The 24,807-nt window shown below is 36.8% G+C and overlaps 1 protein-coding gene across 1 annotated transcript in view; it reads left to right on the forward strand.

The window, feature by feature from the left end:
* Positions 1–22,020, forward strand: part of PRKD1 (protein kinase D1) — a 326,828-nt gene extending 304,808 nt beyond the window's left edge. Inside the window, 2 exon segments of the mRNA XM_047794955.1 lie at positions 20,109–20,194; positions 21,028–22,020. Coding sequence (XP_047650911.1) covers positions 20,109–20,194; positions 21,028–21,246 — 305 coding nt within the window. The 3' untranslated portion in view covers positions 21,247–22,020.
* Positions 22,021–24,807: the final 2,787 nt, after the last annotated feature.

The following is a 24,807-nucleotide window of genomic DNA, read 5'->3' on the forward strand; positions in this document are numbered from 1 at the left end:
TTTTCTGTTATGTAGGAATAGGACATTAGGAAAATAACCTTCACATTTTAAATGTTTTTTCTTGAAGTAGTAGAGTACTTTTTTATGAAGTAGTGGAACAAATGGTGCCCACTCTCTGGTTTCATGGAAATGTGCAGCCCTCCGATGTTGATGTAATCTATTTAACTGTAGATTATGATTGTTTAATTATCAGTAGTAATAGAAACCAGAGGCACAGATAGCAAAAGTCTAAGAAACCTGTTGGAAAACCGCAATATACATGCAAAAGTAATAGGAAAGTAAAGGACAAAACGTAAAGTAGTTCTCCTTCAGAGAACTAGAGATTTGTTGGGAGGGATGAGTTATAGGATTGGGGAAATGCTCATTTATTTCTTTGAATTGTTAGCTTGGTATAAAGTCAGGATCTCCAAGTTCAGAGGAGGAAGAGTCACTGTGTATTTCACTAGTCAGAACTGCATTTTCAGAGGGGATGAAACTTAAGCCAGTCACTAAAGAACGAAAAGGAAGAGATACGGCATTTCACGAAGAGGGAATTACATGGGATAATTCAAGAGGATTTATATTTGACCAGAAAGAACACATTTTACTTGGGTGTAGATAAGTCTAAGCACTAAAAACACCTTTCCACTCAGATGAAGTGATGGGGAGACCAGCTCAGGTAGACTCCCTCTCTTCTAAATGACTCAAGCATCAGTTTGGGAATTAACTGGCCTCTTTTCTCAGTATCTTTTTCCAGTTCATCCTTACCTTTGAGGCACAGGAGTTCTACTATTTGCTAACGAAGCTCTGTTGGCATTTGAGTTAACCAACTGCTGGTGTATGAACTGGAGTAATATTGAATATAAAAAAAATCTAGTTAAATTATGTCCTAATATCAGCTGATGTATTACAAAAGTAATTACTGTCCCAGATTCTATTCCACTATCTTGTTGAAAACAATTTTCTGATTAGATACTATCACGGAGCTGGTACCAAATAAGTTTTAAGCAGATAGTATAAGTACATAAGCAAACTAGTATCTGGCAGTGGGTGATTACAACTGATATTAGTAAATCTTCTATCTCAGGATACTGTAAACCACACCAGAAACACTAAAACTCCAGATGCAAAGAAGTAAAAATCTAGGTACCTCAGTGGCTGTAAATCAACGGTAAGGATCAGCAGTGAAGTAGTTTGAGACTGTCCTTCATGTCTTTCTAATTAGCCATCACTTACCTCCTTTGAGCTTTAGTTTCTTATCTGTAAAACAGGGTAATGATTCTGCACATATAATGAAGTTGTAATAGAGACTGAAAGAGATAAAGGATGTAAAGGCATCTATAGAACAAAGGTGTGGGGTGAGCCAAGGATTTGGATCTAGGAGAAGGATAGTGGAACACTCAGCTAAGTAGCTGCTCTGGCAAGTAACAGAGAATTGATTACACAATTTTAGGAACTCTGTGCAAACTGATGTGCATGTTTCCCAAGTGTTCTTTAGACACATTGTTAGTTGTACTTTTTTTTGGGGGGGGGCATGAAAAACCAAAGACAAAGTTTCAAGGTCCTTGTGGCACAGGTAGATGTGTTAGAATAAAAAAATTCCTTTATCATGCTCTTTTTCCTGTTAGTATAGACATGAACTTGATACAGTTTAATACTATATTTTGGAGCACGTGAGTTGTCAGTGTGCCATTGGATCCTCCCAACAGTTCTCTAATTAGCAACTTGTTTTAGTCTCTGTGTTAGAGGGAAACCAGAAAGTTTAAATGACTTGCCTGAAATCACACTTTGGTAGGTCTTGGATTTGAAATAACTTGTCTCCATTCTTCACAGCATACATTGGGTGCTTATTTCTAATGTCTTGATATTTAGGAACCTTTGGGGAATACTATATTTTAAACTAGTTAACTTTGCTACTATAATGTAATAAGCTGATACAGGCATTATGGAGATATGCTGACTAGTAATTTATCACTGAATTAATCGGGACTTATATGCAGATAACAGAAACCCATCTCTAACTAAAGGAGGCAGAGATAACTAATTGACTCACACAGCTGCAGAGTCCAAAAGGTAAACCCCATTCATCCAGATCCTGTAGTTTCAAGTGTCACACACACATCTCCATCTCTCACCTCTGCTTTACTTATGATGGCTTCCTTCTCAGGTGGCTTTTTCATGTGATGCAAAATGATATTCCAGCCGCTTCAGGCTTACACAGTACCCACTGTACATGATCTCAGAATGGATGCATAATTGTCTCTCAGGAGCCAGAGTCTCTGAAAGGGGCACTGATTGGCTGTGCTTAAATCCCGTAATATCCTGGGAACAATCATACTGTCACCACAGGAGACTGGCCCTGATTGGCTCTGTGGATGATGGAGAGCCCCTCTAGGTTAGAGAGAGGAATTTCCTACAGGGAAAAGATACTAGGCTAAAAACAAACACAGAAAGCATTAACAGATGCCCATTATAAAAATAGGTTCTTTTGCAAATTAAAGTTTGACTTGAAAAATGAGAACAAAAAAATTGAAGGAAACTTAACTTAGCAAGTACTATAGGTAAAATGGCACTGGTAAAATTCATTGAATTTTGAAAGAAAAAAAATAAGAATCCCTAGCCTACAACATTTGCACTGTAGCCAAGCACTACTTTAAACATTTTACATGTTTATTTATTGTAAATAATACTGTTATTATACTTTTTCCCCCCAGCCTTTGAATAGATGCTGTAATTATTTCCATTTTAAAGATGAGGCAGTGCAGGCAGAGAGGATTACGTGGCTTCCTTGGGTGGAGCTAGGGTGCAAATCCTGTTAGTCTGCTCCATGCTAGACAGCTCTTATCCACTGCATTTACAGCCACTTGATTATCCTTCTAATGGATTTAGCCATGCTGTCACATTTAATTTTTAATATGCTTTATAGCTTAGAGCTAGTATAGCAACACAATTTTTAATAATGTCTAAAATGACAGGGAAATAGGATCATGTTGTGATAAAGACCTGAGTTGAAAGCTCTTCCTCTTAGCTTCTTGGTGACCTCATCCAATGTATTTCTTCTCTCAGGTCTCAGTTTTCTTGTCTGAAATATGGTGATACTAATTCTTAACTCCCTAAGTTATTTTAAGTAGTAAATGAAATTGCACTGGAAAATGGTTAGCACAGTTGTTAGCTAATTATATTACTCTAAATGTATTAAACACTTTGTTTCCAATCACTTTACATGGTCAATCAATCTATCTGTACATATACTTATTTTGTTATACACATATATATATTATTATATAATTACATATGTAACTAAACACACATATTTAATTAGTTATATATAACTAATCACTGTTATAAATTATATATAGCTATACCAATATAATTAAGTAAGAATGTATGTATACAATATAACACTCCAGAATGAATCATATGGCTACACATAATTGCACAAGAAGGGCCTTTAGGTAATCATGGGAAGGGAGGAGTTTGAGAACGTTTCAGTTCATTCTGAAATAGTGTGTGGGTTGCATTTTGCTTCATGTCATCATTGAGACTGTATGATGGCCGTTTGACAACATCCAGGGTTTTTTTGGGGTTTTTTTTTTTTTTGCTTTTTTTTTTTTTTTTTTTTTTAGGGCCACACCTGTGGCATATGGAGGTTCCCAGGCTAAGGATTTAATTGGAGCTACAGCCACAGCCACAGTAACATGGGATCTGAGCCGCTTCTGCGACCCACACCACAGCTCATGACAATGCCAGATCCTTAACCCAACTGACGAGGCCAGGAATCGAACCCACAATCCCATGGTTCCTAGTTGGATTCGTTTCCACTTCACCACGACAGGAACTCCTGACAACATCCAGTTTATCCATTACTACCTGTCAGTAATTAGATATGACCTTACTATCACCTCCAGCATTATCTCATACTCGGCTAAGTTTAGTCCTCAGCACAGAGGATGGCTATGACCTTTCTTAGTTCCTTGAAAGGACGTATGCACCTATTTTAAAATAGTTACTTGAGGGAGTTCCCGTCGTGGCGCAGTGGTTAACGAATCCGACTAGGAACCATGAGGTTGCGGGTTCGGTCCCTGCCCTTGCTCAGTGGGTTAACGATCCAGCGTTGCCGTGAGCTGTGGTGTAGGTTGCAGACGCGGCTCGGATCCCGCGTTGCTGTGGCTCTGGCGTAGGCCGATGGCTACAGCTCCGATTCAACCCCTAGCCTGGGAACCTCCATATGCCATGGGAGCGGCCCAAGAAATAGCAACAACAACAACAACAACAAAAAGACAAAAGACAAAAAAATAAATAAATAAATAAATAAAATAGTTACTTGATTAGGAAAGTTTATCTTATGGAAAGGGTAGCCCATTATCACTAAGGGGACATGCACTTGATTATGTAACAAAATGCACTTCCTTTCATTGCATGTTTAACAATTCCAAAAGAACAAGAAATAGTCATGGTGTCCTCCATGTTTGTCACATCTGATACATAATAAGGGTGAATCCTGGATGGACATTGCAAAAAAAAAAAAAAATCAGAAAATTGCAAGGGTGATACCAAGAAATAGATACCAAGGGTGTAGAGCTTAGAAATAGGTAATGGAAAAAACTAGCTAATAGTCAGAACCCAGGAATATTTGCAAGGTAAGGGATTACTAATAATTTTGCCAAAGAACTCCTTGATTATGTCTCACATTAAATTACCTGTCAAGATCTAGTTCTAAGACTATCTGTAGCAAACATTTTTTAACTTTGGCACATCAACAGTTAGTCAGAGGAACTGGTTAATAATGGAGATTCCTAAACTCCACCCCAGTGGACTTGCATCTTGCTCTGAGAATATAAGAAATCCATTTATCACACTTTCAGAAATACAGCTCGAGAGCCATGATCCCCTGAAAGACCTAGCATTTGACAGTGCTCTCAAAATATTTTTAATAAGTACTCAATATTTAAATTCACATAAATTATAAAATTCCTCTCATTTGTAACTTTTTTTTTTTTTTTGCATTTTAGGGCCACACCCGCGGCATATGGAGGTTTATGGAGGTTCCCAGGCTAGGGGTCGAATTGGAGCTGTAGCAGCCAACCCCAGCCCCAGCCACGGCAACTCTGGATCTGAGCCGCATCTGTGACCTTCACCATAGCTCAAGGCAACACCGAATCCTTAATCCACTGAGTGAGGCCAGGGATCGAACCTGCAACCTCATGGTTCCTAGCTGTATTCATTTCTACTGCGCCACAATGGGAACTCCTCATTCATAACATTTCTTTTGCATCTGCATCATCTTCTTTATCAAGTATTTAATGTCAGGACATGTAATTCGTTCTAAATGTTGATTTTATTTCAATATAGATCTCTATGAAAATAGTAAGAAAAAAATAGTAAGAAAGTTTCTTGACAAGCCTCCTATATCAAGAAGAAAGAAGAAAAGGAAAAACTCCAAGAAATGCAAAACGTTGTGTAATAAGGTTATGTGTAATAAAGAAGGAACTAGTCACGTGTCATGCTTTTGAACAATGAAAGGAAAGTAGGAATTTTCTTTTAACACTTGAAAATTCTCCTCTGTGTGCGTAGGTATAGAAATTTGATGTTATAGGTTGTAGCTTTATAAAGAGTACAAATTGTAATCCTGTATGTAGTTCATCATAGTTATATATAAATTATTCCACATATTGCTTATTAGTTTTACATTTGAGAAAACCTTTAGACCAAGCATGTTTGACTTCATTATAATTATGCAAAAGAATGTAAATAATGAAAATTCTACACTAGAAAAGAGGACAGTGAGGAGGTGAAAGGAGCTATGTGTTCCACACAGTTCATGTCAGATTCTGCCGAGATGAATGGTTTGACTTATATGCATTCATATGCATGATTTCATATATGATTTAATCATGGAGTTAATCCTTTTGAATAAATGTTACATATATATCTATATCTCTCCTGTATTGTTTGCTCTAGGTACCATTCTAAATTACAGCAGTAGCTAGTACCTTAATTTAATATAACTAAATTAATTAAGAGAAGGAGGAGGACAATAAGATAAAGAAAACTGAAATGAAATTATTCATGGTCCTTAATGGAAAGGAACCAGTGTTTTGAAAGTGGTTCTTCTCAAGCTATCTGTGATGGAGGACTGGTTTTATTTTATTTTAATTTCCAAGCATATGGACCAGTACTTTGTGAAATATAATAAAAATGTGACAAAATGTCGAAATGCTGTGAAAGTTTCCAAAGACTTAGTTTCACTTTCTATACCTATCTCATTTTAAACTAATAAACAATTCAGAGTGGTACTTATCCATACTCCGAATCCCTTAAAGTTAGTGAATCAAGCTGAAACAATACTGCACATATTTTTAAATGTGTAGTAGTAATCAGGAGAAGTTCTTTTTATAGTTAAAAGAGGTATTCTTTGGAGATATGAAAGAATGAGATATGAAGTTTTGTCTTTCTGTTTGAACTCTTCTTACTGATTGATTTAGGTATCTTATCAGGTACATATGGCATTTTTGTAAAAAAATTTAAAAATTAACAGAAATGCAAGAAAGGCCCAGGAAGAAGTGGAGTCCAACCTTTTGTGTAATTAAAATTCTTCCATGCCTGGTCTGAAAGTTGTCTAACATTAAATGTGTAAACTACACCTATATACTTGTATCTATCTATCTATATATGTATTTATACATGTACATGTATGTAATATTTCATACGTGAATATTGCTGAAGAGCTAGAAGGTTATATTTAATTTTCTGTATTATCAATCCTTGCATGGTGACTGAACGGATGAAGATGTAACTTTAAACCTCTAAACCTATCTATGCTGACACAAAGGAGAATTTGCAAGTATGGAAGTCAAGTGAATTCTCTTCCTACATTCCTTTAGTTGGCCTAGATCGTAAGATAAATTTTAAATTGTACTTTTTATATATGAATTTTATTATACAGTTTGCTTACCAAAGAATTTATCCCTAGAGGAAGAAGAGAGATGACACAGGTAACCAAGTGATGTGGATTGTATAGCTGGTAAGGTGAAATATAATTTGCTTCAGTGCAAGTCGTCTTCCTAGGAGAATGATGACAAAGGTGCAGTGATGGGAAAGCATCTGTTAGAGTAAAAGTACATCTCCATCATCAAAATGAATTGATGTGTTCAGTTAGAGACACATGGTAAATTTGAGGGAGGTTAGTAATAGACTATGACGATCACTGGTTAAATTACTATTTTTTCCTTCTGAGTTTTGATATTCCTTTATATGCCATTAGGGAGGCAAGCAGGCAGTAATCAACACAGAGACAACCTCGGAAATTGTCTCACAATGAGCCTGAGACCCCCGCAGACAGAGATCATTTTCTGTGCTCACAGGTGAAGTCTGAAGAAGCACCTATTCTCAACTCACCTGCTGTGTTGCCACTGTTCAACCTCAGTCACGTGGTTAGTTGGCATTATCAAGAATTAAGATCATACATGAAGTCCTGACATGTGTAAAAAGGAAATGCCCTTGCATTAATCCTATAGCTTATCTTTAGTTCAAAATTATCAACTTGAAATGGTGCCACAGTGACAGAGGTTTTTTCCACTTGTGTGTTCCGACAGTTTCAGTGGTAATATTTCTACTGCTTCTGTCCCCTGATAAACACAGCTGTAATTTATTCTTCCAGTTGGTCTCAATACTCTGCTGACATTTATGTACAGTGTAGAATATATGGCATCTGAAGGCATAGAATGGCTATAATAACATACCACTAAATTTATCCAAGCATCTAAATTTTATTTTAAAAGCAATTTTTTTGCCATTCAGTGTGGTAAATTCAAATAAAATTGGTCACAAGTGTGTTTTTCCCCCAGAAATTGGAGATGAAAAATACAGCCAGTACAAACACAAAGCAAAGCTAAATAAAAGCCTTAGCACCATTACCACATGGTATGTTTTCAAAATCCAACAGTGTTCCAGAACGCTAAACACTTAAGTTTAAAGTAGCACTTTGCCATGAAAAGGAACCAGCTGTAGGTCCCTCTTTCACTACATATTGTTCAAAACAAAAAAATAGCCCCATTGAAAATAAGCCTCGGGTAGATGAGACCCAGAAATCCAATGGTATGAGAAACAAAAGAAAGACAATTGTCATTTAAAAATTAAACTATGTTTGTAACAGTTTATGAGGCAGATCCAGCAAGCCTGCTGAATATTAATGAATAGATTGATTTGTCAGCATATTAGCACCACTGTCAGACATAACAGCATGGAGGAGATGCAAGGGGACCAGGCAGTGAACTACTTAAAAATGCTTGATTGGGTGCCATGAAATTCTATCATGATTGATAAACTAAAGTGAATTATGTGGGTCAGAACTTCCACTGCCATTTTAACATTTTAAACAATCGCTACTTGAAATTCTCAAATTACTTGTATTTAATTTTTTTGAAAAAGAATGTTCTTTTTGTTCAGTAATAGGAAATTAAAATTATTAGCAAAAAGTGTAATTTAAGTAATATATATTTAGTAGAGTGAATTTTTAAATATATGTGTGAATACATATATGTATTTAAAAACTCAAATAAGTTAGTATCTGAAAAGGTGTCCCACCAAGAGAGGAATCATTTGATTGCAAATAAAATATAATTTATGACATTTATCTAACAAGTGATTTGTAGAGAGAAATTGATCTGAAGAAGTTTTAGCAAGAACATTGACATTATAAATGCTCAAAAACTGGTGGTTTATTTGTGTCCCAAATTGAAGTGTTTCCTATATATCCCAATTGTAAAAATAAAATTTCACTTTTCAATGTATATCCTAGTTGAGTTGAATTGTGACATCTAAATATATATGTAGGTGTCAGGATATAGGAACGACAAATATTAAATATTCTGTAAGTTTGCTTCTTTTCACAATAACAACACAGAATAATATTCCAAAATATAGAATATTAAAAATCTTATCTTACTCTCTATATTGCTCCATAATACCAATCCAGCAATCCACTCCAGTCCACTGAAGTTATCCAGAATATTCTTATATTGCTCCAGTGATAGAAAATATACAGTTTCATGAGGAGCTCTTATTTCTTCAAACGTGACCCTAGCACAGTAAGCAAAGTGTCTCTGGGTTTATACTCACTAGTAGAAAAAGCCCAGTACATTTTCCAAATAAAAGCTCACCTCAGAGCTTTGAAAGCAGCAGTCATGTCAGGCGGAGCCTTCTCTTCCCCTGGGCAGTTAGTTTTTTCCTTCAACCTCCTATTCACTCTGGTCCAAACACTCCCCTCTTTATGTGCTTTTTAAATCAAACTTCAAAATCTCAAACCTCCAAACCTTTAGTCCTGGCTCAGGGTTCACTGAGCCTGAGAATAAAGTGAATCCACCATTCCTTCATTATAAGAACACATTTCTTTTATAGTGGCACAAAATAACACTCAATTTATGGCCAAATGTAGATTCATATTGTGTTTGCTGTGCATGTACAACTCTGAATTTTTTTCTTATAAATGTTGTTAAGTCACATTTGTCCAATTCTTTGCTTAGACTGTTGTGGTTTTTTTTTGGGGGGGGGGGAGTGCACTAAATAGAGGGCTCAGTTTCATTTGTCACTGTTAAATGTTGTCTTACCAGTAGAACTTATGTGTATGTGTGTGTGTGTGTGTGTGTGTACTTATTTGTTTATTTTAGAACTTATTTGTGTAATCCAATTTGTGTGCTCTCCCTGTCCCCATCCTCTGAGTGGAAGCTATCCTAAAACCCTTCTTTGTCTTCATTCCAGAATAGTAAACAAGATGGGGCTGAGGTAGGGTACCTTTCTCTGTGTTTACATCCATCTATTCCAGGGCCTTTGGGCAATGCTAAACCAGTTATTACTTTCAGTGTTCTCCTGCCTCTAGTCTCTTGCTACTCATAATTAGCCTGAGGCTCCAATTGGCAGCCATTAAAATACAGACTCAGGTCCCACCCTAGACCTACCTAATCAGAATCTTCAGTTTAAGATCCTTGGATTATTCATCTAAGAGTGTTTTAAAATCTACGAAGTATGCTTAACACAGCCATTCTCAACCCTGAGTGCACATATTAAAACTACTGATACCTGGAGGCCTCTCCCCTAAAGATGTTCACTTGACCTTTGGCTTAAGTATCAGCATTAAAACAACAACAACAACAGAAACCCAAAAGCCTCTCCAAAGGATTTTAACATACAGTTAAAATAAAAAAAAAAAAAATCCACCCTGAACTTCATTAGAATAATATAAACCTATTTTAATTTAGACTTTAATTTTTTTAATCATTTTGGCATCAGTTTGGGGGCTGCTATATGCTGTGTTTAAACAATTGATGATTTCCAAGACTGTCCTTCTAATCTTCAGGAAGAAATTAAATTGAAGGAAAAGCAAAAAGGTACCCATTGATAGAATCACTTTCCACCGAGGAAAGACCTGGAAAAGGAAAGATACCAAGTTGAGTCTCTAAAGGTTTTCTTGCACTTCATTGGATTGCAGTAATTGACTCAGGAACGAGGGAGATGGTGATTTCCAGTGGCCTTGTTTGCTGCCTGCAGCCTCTGGTTTCAGCCCTTGAGAAGTGCGTCCCAGTTAGTGTTGCTGGGCAACAGCTTGCTGGAATGTGAAGGGCTGCAAAACGATTTTTTAAATAAACACACAGCTTACCCATCAGCATGAAGTAAGCCAAAGGGAGAAGTACTGAGCCTACAGGGTGACAGGCAGTGAGGCAGAATGGAAAGGGATAAAAGAAAATGCTTCCTTGAAGGCAAGGAGCTCAGTGGTGACAGATGACGACTTCATCCCTAGAGCGATAGTTCTGATCTGGTTTTCTAATTTGAATATTTGTACCTGAATAATTTACAGCTGGAAAGAAGACAGTGTGGGAAGAACAATGTTTTTGAAGTACCATGTCTGGACAAAACAGGTCAGCCCCAGGGTTTCACAGGTAATTTTTTTTGGTGTAAAAAAGCATGGTAAAACACACATGATCTGTACTGCAGATACTCCCAGCATTATTCTGATTTGCTGATACAAGTCACTGATCCTGTGATCTGTTATAGTTTGTAGACTTATGATGTCCTTCCATCCAAGAGTATTTTTAGCCAAAAAATACAAACCATATGCATGTAATATGGATATTAAAACTTAGGGCTGAGAAAGTAGCAATTTAAATTTCTAATTAATGTATTCTTTCTACCAAATACCAGTTAGCAAGTATTTTTCTCACACATTAAGTGATGTATGAGATACAATAAGCACTTTATTTTTAATGTTTATGAAATTGTTCAAAAATGAATACACAATCTATACAACCTTAAAGCAGCTAAAATCTAGTGGGGAGAGTAGGGGAGACAGTCATGTATTGAAATGATAAAGATTGGAAGTGGAAGATGACTGTGAAGTGTGACCTGAGGGACCTATTGTGTATTCAAATATGTCCAGTTCCATTCTTTTCATAGGATTTTCTTCAAGCTTCAGATGTCATTCAGTTTAGTCATAAAATGGCACATATCAGTGTCCCTTCCATATATTCAGAATCTGCTGTGTCTATACACATAGCATTTGCTTTGAAATAGAGAATGACTGCAATATTGTTTTCACGATTTCGAAGGTGACTCTGAATTTTGACACCAGAAGAAAATAGAGTCCCTACAATTAGCACTCTGACGGAATGTTACTTTTCATATTAAGACATAAAGCCCTTCAGCACCTGTGTATACCATTTAATTCTGTTTTTGTTTAGATATATTTGTGCACCTGGTGAACAGAGCTATCCTAACATCTGCTGAAAGTCCCATTCTGGTTAAAAAAAAAAAAAAGGAACATTTAATCAAATTTTCTCGTTGCTTTCCTGACATTTCAGTCTCTCAACTGGTAGGGCAACAAGAGAAATTGCCATACATACAGGAAGTTAGGGGGAAAGTAACTGTGTTAGCCAAGAATTTGTTGTAGCAAAAAAGCAATAGTCTTCATAAAACAAATTTTCTTTACTTATATTTTAATTTATAGGAAACATTAATGTGAATCCAGAGTTAGAGACATTTTAGAAAACACAAAACTCTGTGATTTTAAGGGATAGAGGATTCTTTAAAATGAAAATGTGCACCATACTGTTGTTTAAAAATTTCCAATGAGAAAGAAAATGGAAAATTTTCTCACATTGTCCCAGTGTAGCCATTTGAGGTGTTCAGAGAACTTGGACTTAGAGACAGTTTATTAATAATGTGGAAGGAAGGGGTTGAGCTTAAGGGCGAATAAGAGAACAGAACTCAGAATAATCTTAGAAAGGCTGCCTCTTAGAGTAAATGGCAGATACAATCAGAAAATAATCCTACCACTCTGTGAAAAAGTCGGCATCATATTTACTTCAAAGAGAAGGAGGAACCAGCCACTGCCTACTTTGCTCCTGTTTTCTCGGAGGGGATCAAAGGAGTCTTCAAGTTGAGAGAATAGGAAAGGAGGTTGTGAAACAAAAAAATATAACCCAAGAGAAGGGAGGATTTTCCTGCACAGCTTTGGCCACAGCAGAATGGCAGCTGTTTTAAATTATGTCTGCTTATTGCCTCAAACCTGTAGAATCCAGCACCGTAGCAGTAAACCTCACCTCCTGAAAGACGGATATGATATATGTACTTTTTGCTATATCAATTGAAGAAAGCATAGAATTTAAGGCATTCTCTCTACACCAGATATCTCTTTCTCATGGTCTTCTTGGAGCTCCAGGAACCTGGCATTTCTGGATCCGTCTAGCCTTCTACCTTGGGCTTTAGCACCCTGTTCAGCATCTGGGCCAGCCTGTCACCTTTCCCTCTGACTTACCATTCTGCTGCAGCCCTGCCTTACTCCCAATTTCCCATAGCCAGACTGCAGTCCCTTTCTCCTACGTGTTTTTAAATATAAGTATAATGATTTTTATTTTTTTTCCATTATAGCTGGTTTACAGTGTTCTGTCAATTTTCTATTGTACAGCAGGGTGACCCAGTTACACATACATGTATACATTCTTTTTTCTCACATTATCATTCTCCATCATAGGTGACTAGACATAGTTCCCAGTGAGAGAAGTTCACAGAAGGGCTCAATTTTGTATCTGTCTTCCCATTGTCTCTCTTCTCCACCCCCACCTTCCCCCCGAGGTTTCAAAGGCAAGCACTACCCAATTCCCTCTAGATGAGTTCCCAGTCTTAATTTAAGTTTTGGGAGAGTTCCTGTTGTGGCTCAGTGGTCAACAAACCTGACTACTGTCCATGAGGATGCAGGTTCAATCCCTGGCCTCGCTCTGTGGATTAGGGATCTGGCCTTGCCGTGCGTGAGCTGTGGTGTAGGTCGCAGATGCGGCTCAGATCCCGAGTTGCCATGGCTGTGGTGTAGGCTGGCAGCTACAGCTCTGATTTGACCCCTAGCCTGGGAATCTCCATGTGCCGTGGGTGCGGCCCTAAAAAGACAAAAAAAAAAAAAAAAAGTTTTGAAACTGGAGTGAGATCCCATTTGGGATTTTTTTCCTGACTGTTGGCTCTCTTTTGGGACTGCTCTGGTTATTCTAGTTTCCCTAGTCTTTTTGCTCCTTTGAGGTGGCTTCCTTCATCCCTTAGCTTGGAGCCTTTAAACTTGAGGATTTCCCAGGTGTGTGTCTGTGTTGAGAGCTAGTACCTGGGGGGAAAGAGGATACTCAATGGCAGCTCTAAAATATAACTGGTGTTCAGAACAGGACATGCTGCATATTGAAGAAGCTAACAGAGGTACTTTTAGAGCCATTGTGAGTATCTTTTAATAAATCATGAATGAAATGAGATAGCATACTTAAGATAAGCCAGGGTGTTCTGAATTTCTAAAAGGGGGACAGAATGGATTCTAAAATCATTCAAGAAGAAGCTCAATATTTGTCCTTTATCAACATCCTAGAATGAATGATTGAGTGACTCGTTTGCAAACATTTAGAAAACAAATCCTAGTACTTAGAAGAAAATAAATAGAACCCAATATTAGTCAATAGTAGTTAATTTAGAATCTATTACTCCAGAATAATTACATTATTTTCAGATGAGATTGCCAGATTGTAGGATGAGTAATACCAAGGACTGATGTTTCTTAACTATAATAAAACATTAGGAAAAATTCTCCCACAGTAGCCTTTGGAGAAGATGATAACATATGGACTGGATGGGATAGTCCTAGGAGGAAACATTGTTCATTTATCAGCCTGTTCAAAGAATAAGTAATATGCCTGGCAGTTGGGAGTGTAATCTGTCATAGAGTCATCACATCCTATGTGTACACCTCATCCTAATAATTTGACTAATACATAGCAGATCGGCTTATTCAATCTGGAAGTGGTGGAAAGCTAGAGGACTCGTCTCTTCAATAAGAGAGGATCATAGCCCATTCAGAATAGTCTTTGAATGCTGAAATACTGAGGTAAAGTCACGAAGATAGATAGATAGATAGATAGATAGATAGATAGATAGATAGATAGATAGAGATATATCTGCCCATCTATCCATCTATGTATCCATGCAATTATGTACACAAAAGTGTGGTGGATACATAGCTAAGAAGAATTTAATGTTAATTATTGGGAAAATGTTTGATTTAATTAGTTTTTAACTTTATTATCAGCTAATAATATTGAGTTGATGTTGTGAAATGGCTACTACATGCTATAGTGTTTAAAAGCATGGGCTTTGGAGCCAGTTCCCCTGAGTTTCAACCTCAGCTGTTACTTAGGAACTTCTGACCTTGACCAAGTTATATGAGCTTTTGAAACTTCAATCTGTCCTTTTTATAGATATAGATTAAATTAATAACTACTCTCATATGTTTTTTATGAGGACTATCTATGAATGTGAATGTGAAATTTTTTTAAAAATGGAAAACCTTCAGTCTAGGCTGTGTAAATAATATCTGTGTGAACAAATCAAGTTGGCAGTTGATTATGAGGAAAATTCTGATCCATTGTGAACAGGAACATTGAAAAACAGCTAGTGAACATAAAATAAAGGCATTCAGGGAGACTGAAGAGACTGTAACAGCTCAAGAAACTGTACAAGGTGAGGTTAAGGTGAAATGCTGTCACGAAGACTTGAAGAGCTGTCACATAGTATAGCCAAGTCCTATTGCATTTGGAACATAAATAGAATTAATATGGGTAAGTTATACAAAGACAGCTTTGAGCAGAACATAGGAGAAAAGAATTCTTGTCACCAGTATTATGCAACATGGTTGACATGTGAGATTGGACCACTGGAGGAGGTCACTAGGATCCTAGCTAGTGATATTTCAGAAGTGCTAAAAAAAAAAAAAAAAAAACTTTTTTCTTTAAGTGGGTTATTTATTAAAAGTTAGAGATTTAAAATGGTGTATTTTGTCATTGTGCGTGTGTGTTTGCACACATGCATGCATATATTTTTGCCTTTGCAATTAGATTGGCAGCATTTTTGGGCCAGAACTTTATTATTAACTTTTGAAAAAACATTTATTTGGATATAATTAACTTAAAGATGTGTTAATTTCAGACATAACAGCAAAGTAAATCAGTTATACATATACAGATATCCATTCCTTTTCAGATTTTTTTCCCATATAGGTTATTAAACACTATTGAGTAAATTTCCATGAGCTATATAGTAGGTCCTTGTTACCTGTCTATTTTGTATATAGTAGTATGTATATATCAGTCCCAATCTCCTAATATATCCCCTTGCATAAGTTTGGTAAACATAAGTTTGGTTTCGAAATTTTTGAGTCTGTTTCTGTTTTGTAAGTTCTATCGTATCATTTCTACTAGATTCCACATATTAGTGATCTAATATGATATTTATCTTTGTCTGACTCACTTCACTTAGCTTGATAATTTCTAGGTTCATCCGTTTGGCTGCAAATGGCATTATTTGATTTTTAGGGCTAACATTCCATTGTATATATGTACTGCGTCTTCTTTACCCAGTCCTCTGTTGATGGCCATTTAGGTTGCTTCCACATCTTGGCTATTGTAAACAGTGCTACAGTGAAAATTAGGGTGCATGTGTCTTTTAAAATTGTTTTTCTCTGAATTTATGCCGAGTAGAATTGCTGGATCATATGGTAGTTCTGTATTTAGTTTTTAAAGACACCTCCATACTATTTTCCATAGTGGTTGCACCAATTTACATTCCCACCAACAGTGTAAGAGGGTTCCCTTTTCTCCACACCCTCTCCAGCATTTATTGTTTATAGGCTTTTTGATGATGGCCATTCCTACTGGTGTGAGGTGATACCTTACTGAAGTTTTGATTTGCATTTCTTTGTTAATTAGTGATCTTGAGCAAGGCAATCTACAGACTCATTGCAATCCCTATTAAATTACCAATGGTATATTTTACAGAACTAGAAGAAAAAAAATTTTAAATGTGTAAGGAAATACAAAAGATCCTGAATAGCCAAAGAAATCTTGAGAAAGAAAAAAGGAACTAGAGGAATCAGGCTCCCTGACTTCAGACTATCCTACAAAGCTACAGTCATCAAAACACTATGGTACTAGCATAAAACCAGAGATAGAGATCTGTGGAACAGGATAGAAAGCCCAGAAATAAACCCACACACAGTCAATTAATCTGCAACAAAGGAGGCAAGAATACATAATGAAGAAAAGACAGTCCCTTCAATAAGTGGTACTGGGAAAACTGGACCACTACATGTAAAAGAATGAAATTAGAACACTCTTTAACACCATACACAAAAACAAACTCAAAATGTATTAAAGACCTAAAGGTTATACCGGTTACTATAAAACTCTTAGAATAAAATATAAGCAGAACTCTTTTTGACGTAAATTGCAGAAATATCTCTTTTTTGATCCATCTCTTAGAGTAACGATAATAAAAAAATAAACAAATGGGACCTAATTAAACTTAAAAGCTTTTGCAGAGAAAATGAAACCTATAGCAAAATGAAAAGACAATCCACAAATGAAGCAACTGACAAAATACACAAACATCTCATACAACCTTATATTTTTAAAAAAAAGCATCCCAAGGGAGTTTCCGTAGTGGCTCGGTGGTTAATGAATCTGACTAGGAACCATGAAGTTGTGGGTTCAATCCCTGGACTCGCTTAGTGGGTTAAAGATCCAGTGTTGCCATGAGCTGTGGTGTAGGTCGCAGAGGAAGCTTGGATCCCGCATTGCTATGGCTCTGCTGTAGGCCTGCGGCTATAGCTCCAATTAGACCCCTAGCTTGGGAACCTCCATATGCCATGGGAGCAGCCCCAGAAAAGGCAAAAAGACCAAAAAAAAAAAAATTAAAAAATGGTCAAAAGATCTAAATACACATTTCTCCCAAGAAGACTAGACAGATGGCCGAAAAGCACATGAAAAGATGCTCAACATCACTAATTATTAACTTTTTTTATTCCTGTGTCATTGGCAACAGTAATTCCTCAAGGAAGATGTGGTGAATGAACAAATTAGAGATTGATACTTACATGTCATGGACATGGTCAATAAAGAGGATATCATAAAACAAGAAACACCTTCAAATCTGTTTTAAAAAGTAGGTTTTTGAAAGGCATTTCAAGTAGTACATTTAATGCTGTGTTCTATGAGACTTGATTAATGAAAAGGATGTTTTAAGAGTTCCAGAAACAGTGACCAGTGGAATGGAACTCTCAAACATTAATGATGGACCTATTCTCTCAGTAACACCAGGCTCCCAACATTTAACTACAGAGTCCAACATTTCATAGTTAATTATTTCTGCTTTCTGCTACCAAGAGCCACAAAAAATGCATTTATAAATACACACATAGACACGCATATGTATACACCAAGTATTCCCTCTAAATCCCTCCTTATGTCCTAAACTATTTTCTCTTAGAGGTACTTGTCATTATCTTACTGTGCTTATTCAGGGCAGCTGGGTACCGGGGCTGGAGTCAGACTTGTGATTATATGCTTCATTCAGCAGAGCAATTTTTTTCATCTTCACATATTCCCTTCCCTGCAGACACTTCTAGTTTCTCCCCCGGCAGTGCTTCCCTCCCCATTAGGCAGTGTAGTTCACTGTTGGGGCCCATTTGGGCACAACCAGACTTTTTGTGGAGTTACTGTACTCCTACCTTCCTAATTATAGAATTCAAAGCAGAAGGAGTGAATTAATAACATGTCTTTATTCCCTGCAGTGGCTGGGGTAGCGTAATGCTGCAGCATGCTTACAGTAGCACATACACTCTCCCTTCACCCCTTACTCTCCATTTTTGCTGTGTGACTTCACAGCAGCAAGAATGGAAGGTGCATTTTACTCACCAGTGAGTAAATCGTGTGAATGGATGTTTTAAAGCACAAGCCCAATACGCAGTTCACTGAGAGAACTACACTTTCAAAAGCTCTCTGAGAACACATGCTTGGAATTTGAAATTGTACTAAATACTGTGTTTCCTAAGGTCTCCAGTGAAGGCAGGGGTGTACAGGCAGAGACAGCGTTGAAACATGTGCTATTGCATTTCCTTTCTCCGATCAAAGAGTTCTTAGATGTTTGATTCTGCAGTCTTTCTGTGCCAGCAAATATGTGGACTATTAGTATCAAAGAGATATAACTTTAGACTACTGAAAGCCTGTGGAAATCATTTCCCTTTGCCTGATAACAAGAAGGATTCTGATTCATTCTGATAGAATAAAGTGATCTTTGTTCCAGGTAGACTCTGGACTCCTGTGACACTCTGTATTTTCAGATCCACACAGGGTGATGTAGACTAAAGGATAGAGTCAAAGCCCCCTCATTCAGGACTTGGTGGCTGGGGAGTTGGGGAGTTAATTTGCATTTTTATCCAATATATAAGGATTTTGATAGAAAGATCCATCTCTCAAGAAACTTAATAACTAGCATAGATTACGGGAGAGGATGAACTTTTTGGTGAAATTTGAATGCTTCCATTAGTTTGGCAGATTTCACTAAATTCTTTTTTGGGAAGAAAATACTAATATGAAAGAAAGAGATGGGAAGTCATTATAAAAATGAATGGGATGCTTAAGGGAATTAATTTGATAAATAGTGAACTATTAATTAATGGTATAGGCTGAAAATATAATTTTCGGAAAGGTGAATGAGAGCTCTGTTACATGGTACTCTGGGTAACTAAGATGCTTTATGGACTAGATAACTAGAAGAATCACTTTTTTTCCTAAACTACATTCTGTTGAAGTCCCAATCAGAGGCAGAGTACCAGGCTGGATCGTCTGTGATTCTGACCTGTTAAAAGAATTCTTGTTAGACAAGTTGCTCTCCCATCTTCCCCTTGAAAACAATGAAGGCTAATATAATTTCATTTCATTGGTTGTTTTTAAAAGCAAGGTGAAAGAGACGAAAGTGCTTCACTACTGGTCCATTGGTTTTTTAGGCTCAAAGTTTATCATCGGTCATGGCCCGTGTTATGCTTTATTTTTTTTTTCCCCCTTTAAAATGGGATGTCCTGATGTCTGTCACTTAATTCAAGACTGTGAAGCCTGGCGTTCCCATCCTGGCGCAGCAGAGATGAATCCAATAGGAACCATGAGGTTATGGGTTCGATCCCTGGCCTTGCTCACTGGGTTAAGGATCCGGCGTTGCCATGAGCTGTGGTGTAGGTCACAGAAGCCCCTCGGATCCTGCGTTGCTGTGGCCATGGTGAAGGCTGGCAGCTATAGCACCAATTCAGCCCCTAGCCTGGGAACCTCCATATGCCATGGATGCAGCCCTAAAAAAATAGACTGCAAAACCTATTATGTATATTCAAACTTTAAACACATTTTATAACAAAATTAGTAAATTCTTTCTCTTGAATATCTTATCCTGTCATTAGTACAACACATTTTTAAATGATGTATATTCAAACAAAACTCCTACTTCAGAAAAATGTATTCAAGACTAGACCAAAAGAAATCTACATCACACTCACAAAAGACTCATACTCTTTCCTTTACAGTTATTTCTAATTTCATTTTTTAGCATCCAGAATAAAATTAAGGCCAAGGTTTTAGAATTCTCAAGAGGAATTTTCTTCAGGTTCTAGTGTCTGTTATCACTGTGTTGCATTTAACTGTGTGAAGTAGCAGATGTGAAATAAACTATAAGTGAATTATGCATGTGTTCCAGATATGTCATCTATTTTTACTAATAAAATTTTTTTTCAGCCATTGATCTTATCAATAACTTGCTGCAAGTAAAAATGAGAAAGCGATATAGTGTGGACAAGACCTTGAGTCACCCTTGGCTACAGGTAAAAATCAGTTATTGGACATTTTCTCAGTTGGATAAGCTTCTGAGTATTTAAGATTTTGATATCATATGTAAAAATATTTTGTCATATTATTTTAGATGTAATTCTGATATCAATGTGTTCGCCAGAATACTTGCAACTTCTTAGTATTTAATAGCAGTTTAGTGTTTCTAAACCTCTCTCTCTACCAGGAAAATTGGATAAGGGAAAAAAGCACACCCACAAGCACAAGCGTACACATACACACACCCCAAAAACAAAACACGAAAAGAAGGGTCATAAAAAAGCTCCAAGGACCAAATTTCAAAGGCATCTGCATGTGTAATCCTGATAAATGTCCAAGTAGGTGCCCATCTGGTCATGCACTGTACTCATTTAAAAGCTTTATATTTAAATTCTGGGCAATGCTCATAAAACAAATTCATGGTAGATATAAAGCATATGCATGTGCTTGTTCTCTTATTTTCTCTCTTATTTCTCTCTTATTTTCACACTAAACTTAAAAGTTTAGAAAAATGATCTTCTGATATACTAAAGGATTATCTGTAGGCATTAAATTCCAAAGGAATATCAACAATCTGAATTACTTGACTACAAGTATTAATCGCCCGCCTTCTGATGCATGATATCCTATAAACAGGATGCACTTGCAGAGTGTAGGCAAGTAGGATGACTCTGGTGCTGATGCTGTCACTTCAGGGTGCCTGATGAAAGACGGCTCTATTAGAGTGGGAGAAAAAAGTTAGTATATGTTGTGGGAAGTGACAACATATGAAAGTGTTTTAATGAATTTTAATCACATCTGTGGTAATATTTTGCAATTTCTTCCTCAGGATTATCAGACCTGGTTAGATTTACGAGAGCTGGAGTGCAAAATCGGGGAACGCTATATCACCCATGAGAGTGATGACTCAAGGTGGGAGCAGTTCGCAGGCGAGCAGGGGCTGCAGTACCCCGCACACCTGATCAGTCTGAGCGCTAGCCACAGTGACAGTCCCGAGGCCGAAGAAACAGAGATGAAAGCCCTCAGTGAGCGTGTCAGCATCCTCTGAGCTCCATCCCCTATAATCTGTCAAAACACTGTGGAATTAATAAATACATACGGTCAGGTTTAACATTTGCCTTGCAGAACTGCCATTATTTTCTGTCAGATGAGAACAAAGCTGTTAAACTGTTAGCACTGTTGATATATCTGAGTTGCCAAGACAAATCAACAGAAGCATTTGTATTTTGTGTGACCAACTGTGTTGTATTAACAAAAGTTCCCTGAAACACTAAACTTGTTATTGTGAATGATTCATGTTATATTTAATGCATTAAACCTGTCTCCACTGTGCCTTTGCAAATTGGTGTTTTTCTTACTAGAGCCTCAATTTGGTAAGTCTACAGAACTGGTCCACAAAATAGTTCTGTTCTGTGTGTTCCATTGGTGTTGTCATTATAAGCAAACTCTCGAAGAGTAGGTTATTACCAGTGTTCTATGAACAACTCCAAAATTCATGTGAAGAAAAAGGAATTATGGGAGCTGGGGGGTCGGAGGATGGATATGCAATCCTAAGACACAAATGCATGAAGGAGTTTTACTGTATAGTTTCAAATCCTTTGCCTGCCTCGTGTGCCTCAATATGTTCAAACTCAAGTAAGTGGGCCTGGGTGTGCCTACTACTCTTAAGCCTAAATGCCTTAGAAATGTAACTGCCATGTACAACAGGTATATCTCCCCCTTTCTTACAGTACCCCGCTGTACTATGGAAAATCAGCAGCTAAGCCACCTTTCGCCTTTGTGTATTTTTCAAAAATAACAAATAAATATTCTTGTCAAAATACATGTCCACCTGGTTGAATTATTTTCATTTGTGATCCACGCTAGTGTTTCCAGGTCAAGTTGGATCAGGGGTATCTGCTCAAAAAGCAGAACATGTGTCGGGGCTGAGAATTTAGTTTTATCTACTCAGCAGCCACACAAGTATGTGTCCAGATATACTGAAACCTTTCTATCTTGTGTGTCATCCATTTCCAATAGAAAAGAGAGCTTTCAAAGAGAAAAGCGATCAAAGCCCCAAAAGAATACTTGGAGACATAAGCATATTGCAAACAGCAATCTCAATGTAGCTTCCTGATTTGATCAGTATAAGCCAGGGACTTATTAAAATAATGGATCTAGTTTCTTTCTATTGTGTCTAAACAAGAAGGTCCTGAGATGAACTAAAATAACACATCAATACTGGAAAACTCCTAAAGAGAAAGACAATGAATGTAAAGTTCTATAGTCTGGGGAAAACAAAACTAGTGTTGGACTTAACAGACTTCAGCTGTGTGGAGTGGATAATTGTGTGCTGTTTTTCTTTGTAGCAAGATGACAGTGAATTTGCATGTATTACTGTTACTGTATAACAGAAGAAAATTGCAATAAGTGTTTGGAAGAATTTTATGTGTTGTGAGCCACTTGAATATGTTAAATAAATATGTTAAGATGACAGACAATATTTATACTTGGAGGGATGGGAGGAATATAGTTGATCTTTCCAATGATTAGTTACTATTTTGTATTGTTTAAAGGGATTTAGGATTTATTCTGTACGTCTCAGGAGACCATTCAGACTTTTTAAGCAGCAGAATAAGCAACATCAGCAAGTTCTCTCTGCCAGCAAAACAGAGTCTGGATTGAAGCCAGGGAAGGAGTGAACCACAAGACCAGTTAAACTGTTGTACTAACACCTTGGGGATGATGAATGAGGGCAACAGTAAGTAGGAAACTAGGTATAGAGGTATATATATCAGATGTTAGTAGGAGGAATCTTTGGGACTTGGTTACTGGTTGAATGTGAAATTTACAAGAGTCCAGAATGTATTGTGGGTTTTTGCTTGGATGATTTGATGGCGCAATTAATCAAAAGAAGTTACAGACTTAGGGTAAGTTCACATTTGAACATGTTGAATATAAAGTTCTTGTTAAATGTCAAGTTTGAGACATCCTGAAGATATTGAAATATGTGTTTGGAGTTATGAGAAGAATTCTGAAGGTATAGATTTCAAAGTCAAAACTTCACCACATGTTGATTAGAATGACTCAAAGGTTCTTGTAAGAAGAATGATCTTATAACACAAAACATGAGAAACATCAGTATGAATGGTTCAGTCAGAATAAAAGGAAAATTGAAAAGAAATGCTTATCTTCTAATAAATTTTATTTTTTCTATTCCAAAAATTATTCATTTATTTTAAATTTTATTGGAGTATTGTGACTCTCAGTGTTGTATTAGTTTCAGGTGTACAGAAAAGTGAATCAGTTATACATATACATCTACCCATTCTTTTTTCCAATAAAGGTTATTACAAACTATTGAGTAGATCTCCCTGTACTATACAGTAGGTCCTTTTTAGTTATTTTGTGTGGAACTGTGTATATATTATTCCCGTCCTTCTAATTTATCCCCCTCACCACCAGGTTCCCCTGTGGTAACCATAAGTTTGATTTTGAAATCTGTGAGTTTGTTTCTGTTTTATAAATAAGTTCTTTTGCATCATTTTTATTAGATTCTATATGTAAGTGATACCTTAAGATATTTGTCTTTCTCTAACTTCACTGAGTATAATAGTTTCTAGGTCCATCACATTACTGCAAGTGGCATTACTTTGTTCCTTTTTATGGATGAATAATATTCCATGATATATATGTACCACATCTTCTTTATACAGGCCTCTGTCGATGGACATTTAGGTTGTTTCCACACCTTGGCTATTGTAAATAGTGCTGCAGTGAACACTGAGGTATATGCATCTTTTCAAAGTATGCTTTTCTCTGGATAAGATGTCCAGGGTTGGGATTGCTAGATCATATGGTAGTTCTTTATTTAGTTTTTGAAGGAAGCTCCATACTGTTTTCCATAGTGGTTGTGCCAATTTACAATCCCACCAACAGTGTAATAGGGTTCCTTTTTCTCCACACCCTCTCCAGCATTTATTGTTTGTAGGCTTTTTAATGATGGCCATTCTTACTGGTGTGAGGTGATATCTCATTGTAGTTTTGATTTGCATTTCTCTAGTAATTCATGATGTTGAGCATCTTTTCATGTGCTTTTTTGTCATCTGTCTGAAAAAGAGTGTTTAAAGATAGAATTAGATGAGGTAATGCTTTGGAACTCAAGGAAAGAAGCAAGTACAGGAATGAAATGGACAATAGTAGAAAATACTTTGGAGAAATAATGGTTTCAGCCTTGGGGGGCAGCCTTACCAACTATTCCAGCAGTTTGTAACAAACATGACTCTGCTACATTTAGAGGAGCATGGTGAAAGGATATCTACATCAACACTATTGACACAACTTATTCTGCCATGTCATCAAGCACAGAAAAGAGAAAATAACTGCTAATGTTCAGGAAAAAAGTGGACCACTAAAAGTCATGCCACTTTCTTCCATCCAGAATATCAGTTGATGCTGCAAAGTATCCAATTTCATTGAATCAGCACCCACTTTTTATGCTAAATATCGATGAAATTGTCCAGACTTCACATAGTGATATATCATAGTGTTAAATGACATGGATAGTAGTCTATGCTCAATACAAGAGGCAGAGCAATGTTTTTGATTCTAACAAAAATAGGAGAAATAC

This window comes from Phacochoerus africanus, chromosome 9 (assembly GCF_016906955.1).
Source record: "Phacochoerus africanus isolate WHEZ1 chromosome 9, ROS_Pafr_v1, whole genome shotgun sequence".
Classification (NCBI taxonomy): Eukaryota; Metazoa; Chordata; class Mammalia; order Artiodactyla; family Suidae; genus Phacochoerus; species Phacochoerus africanus.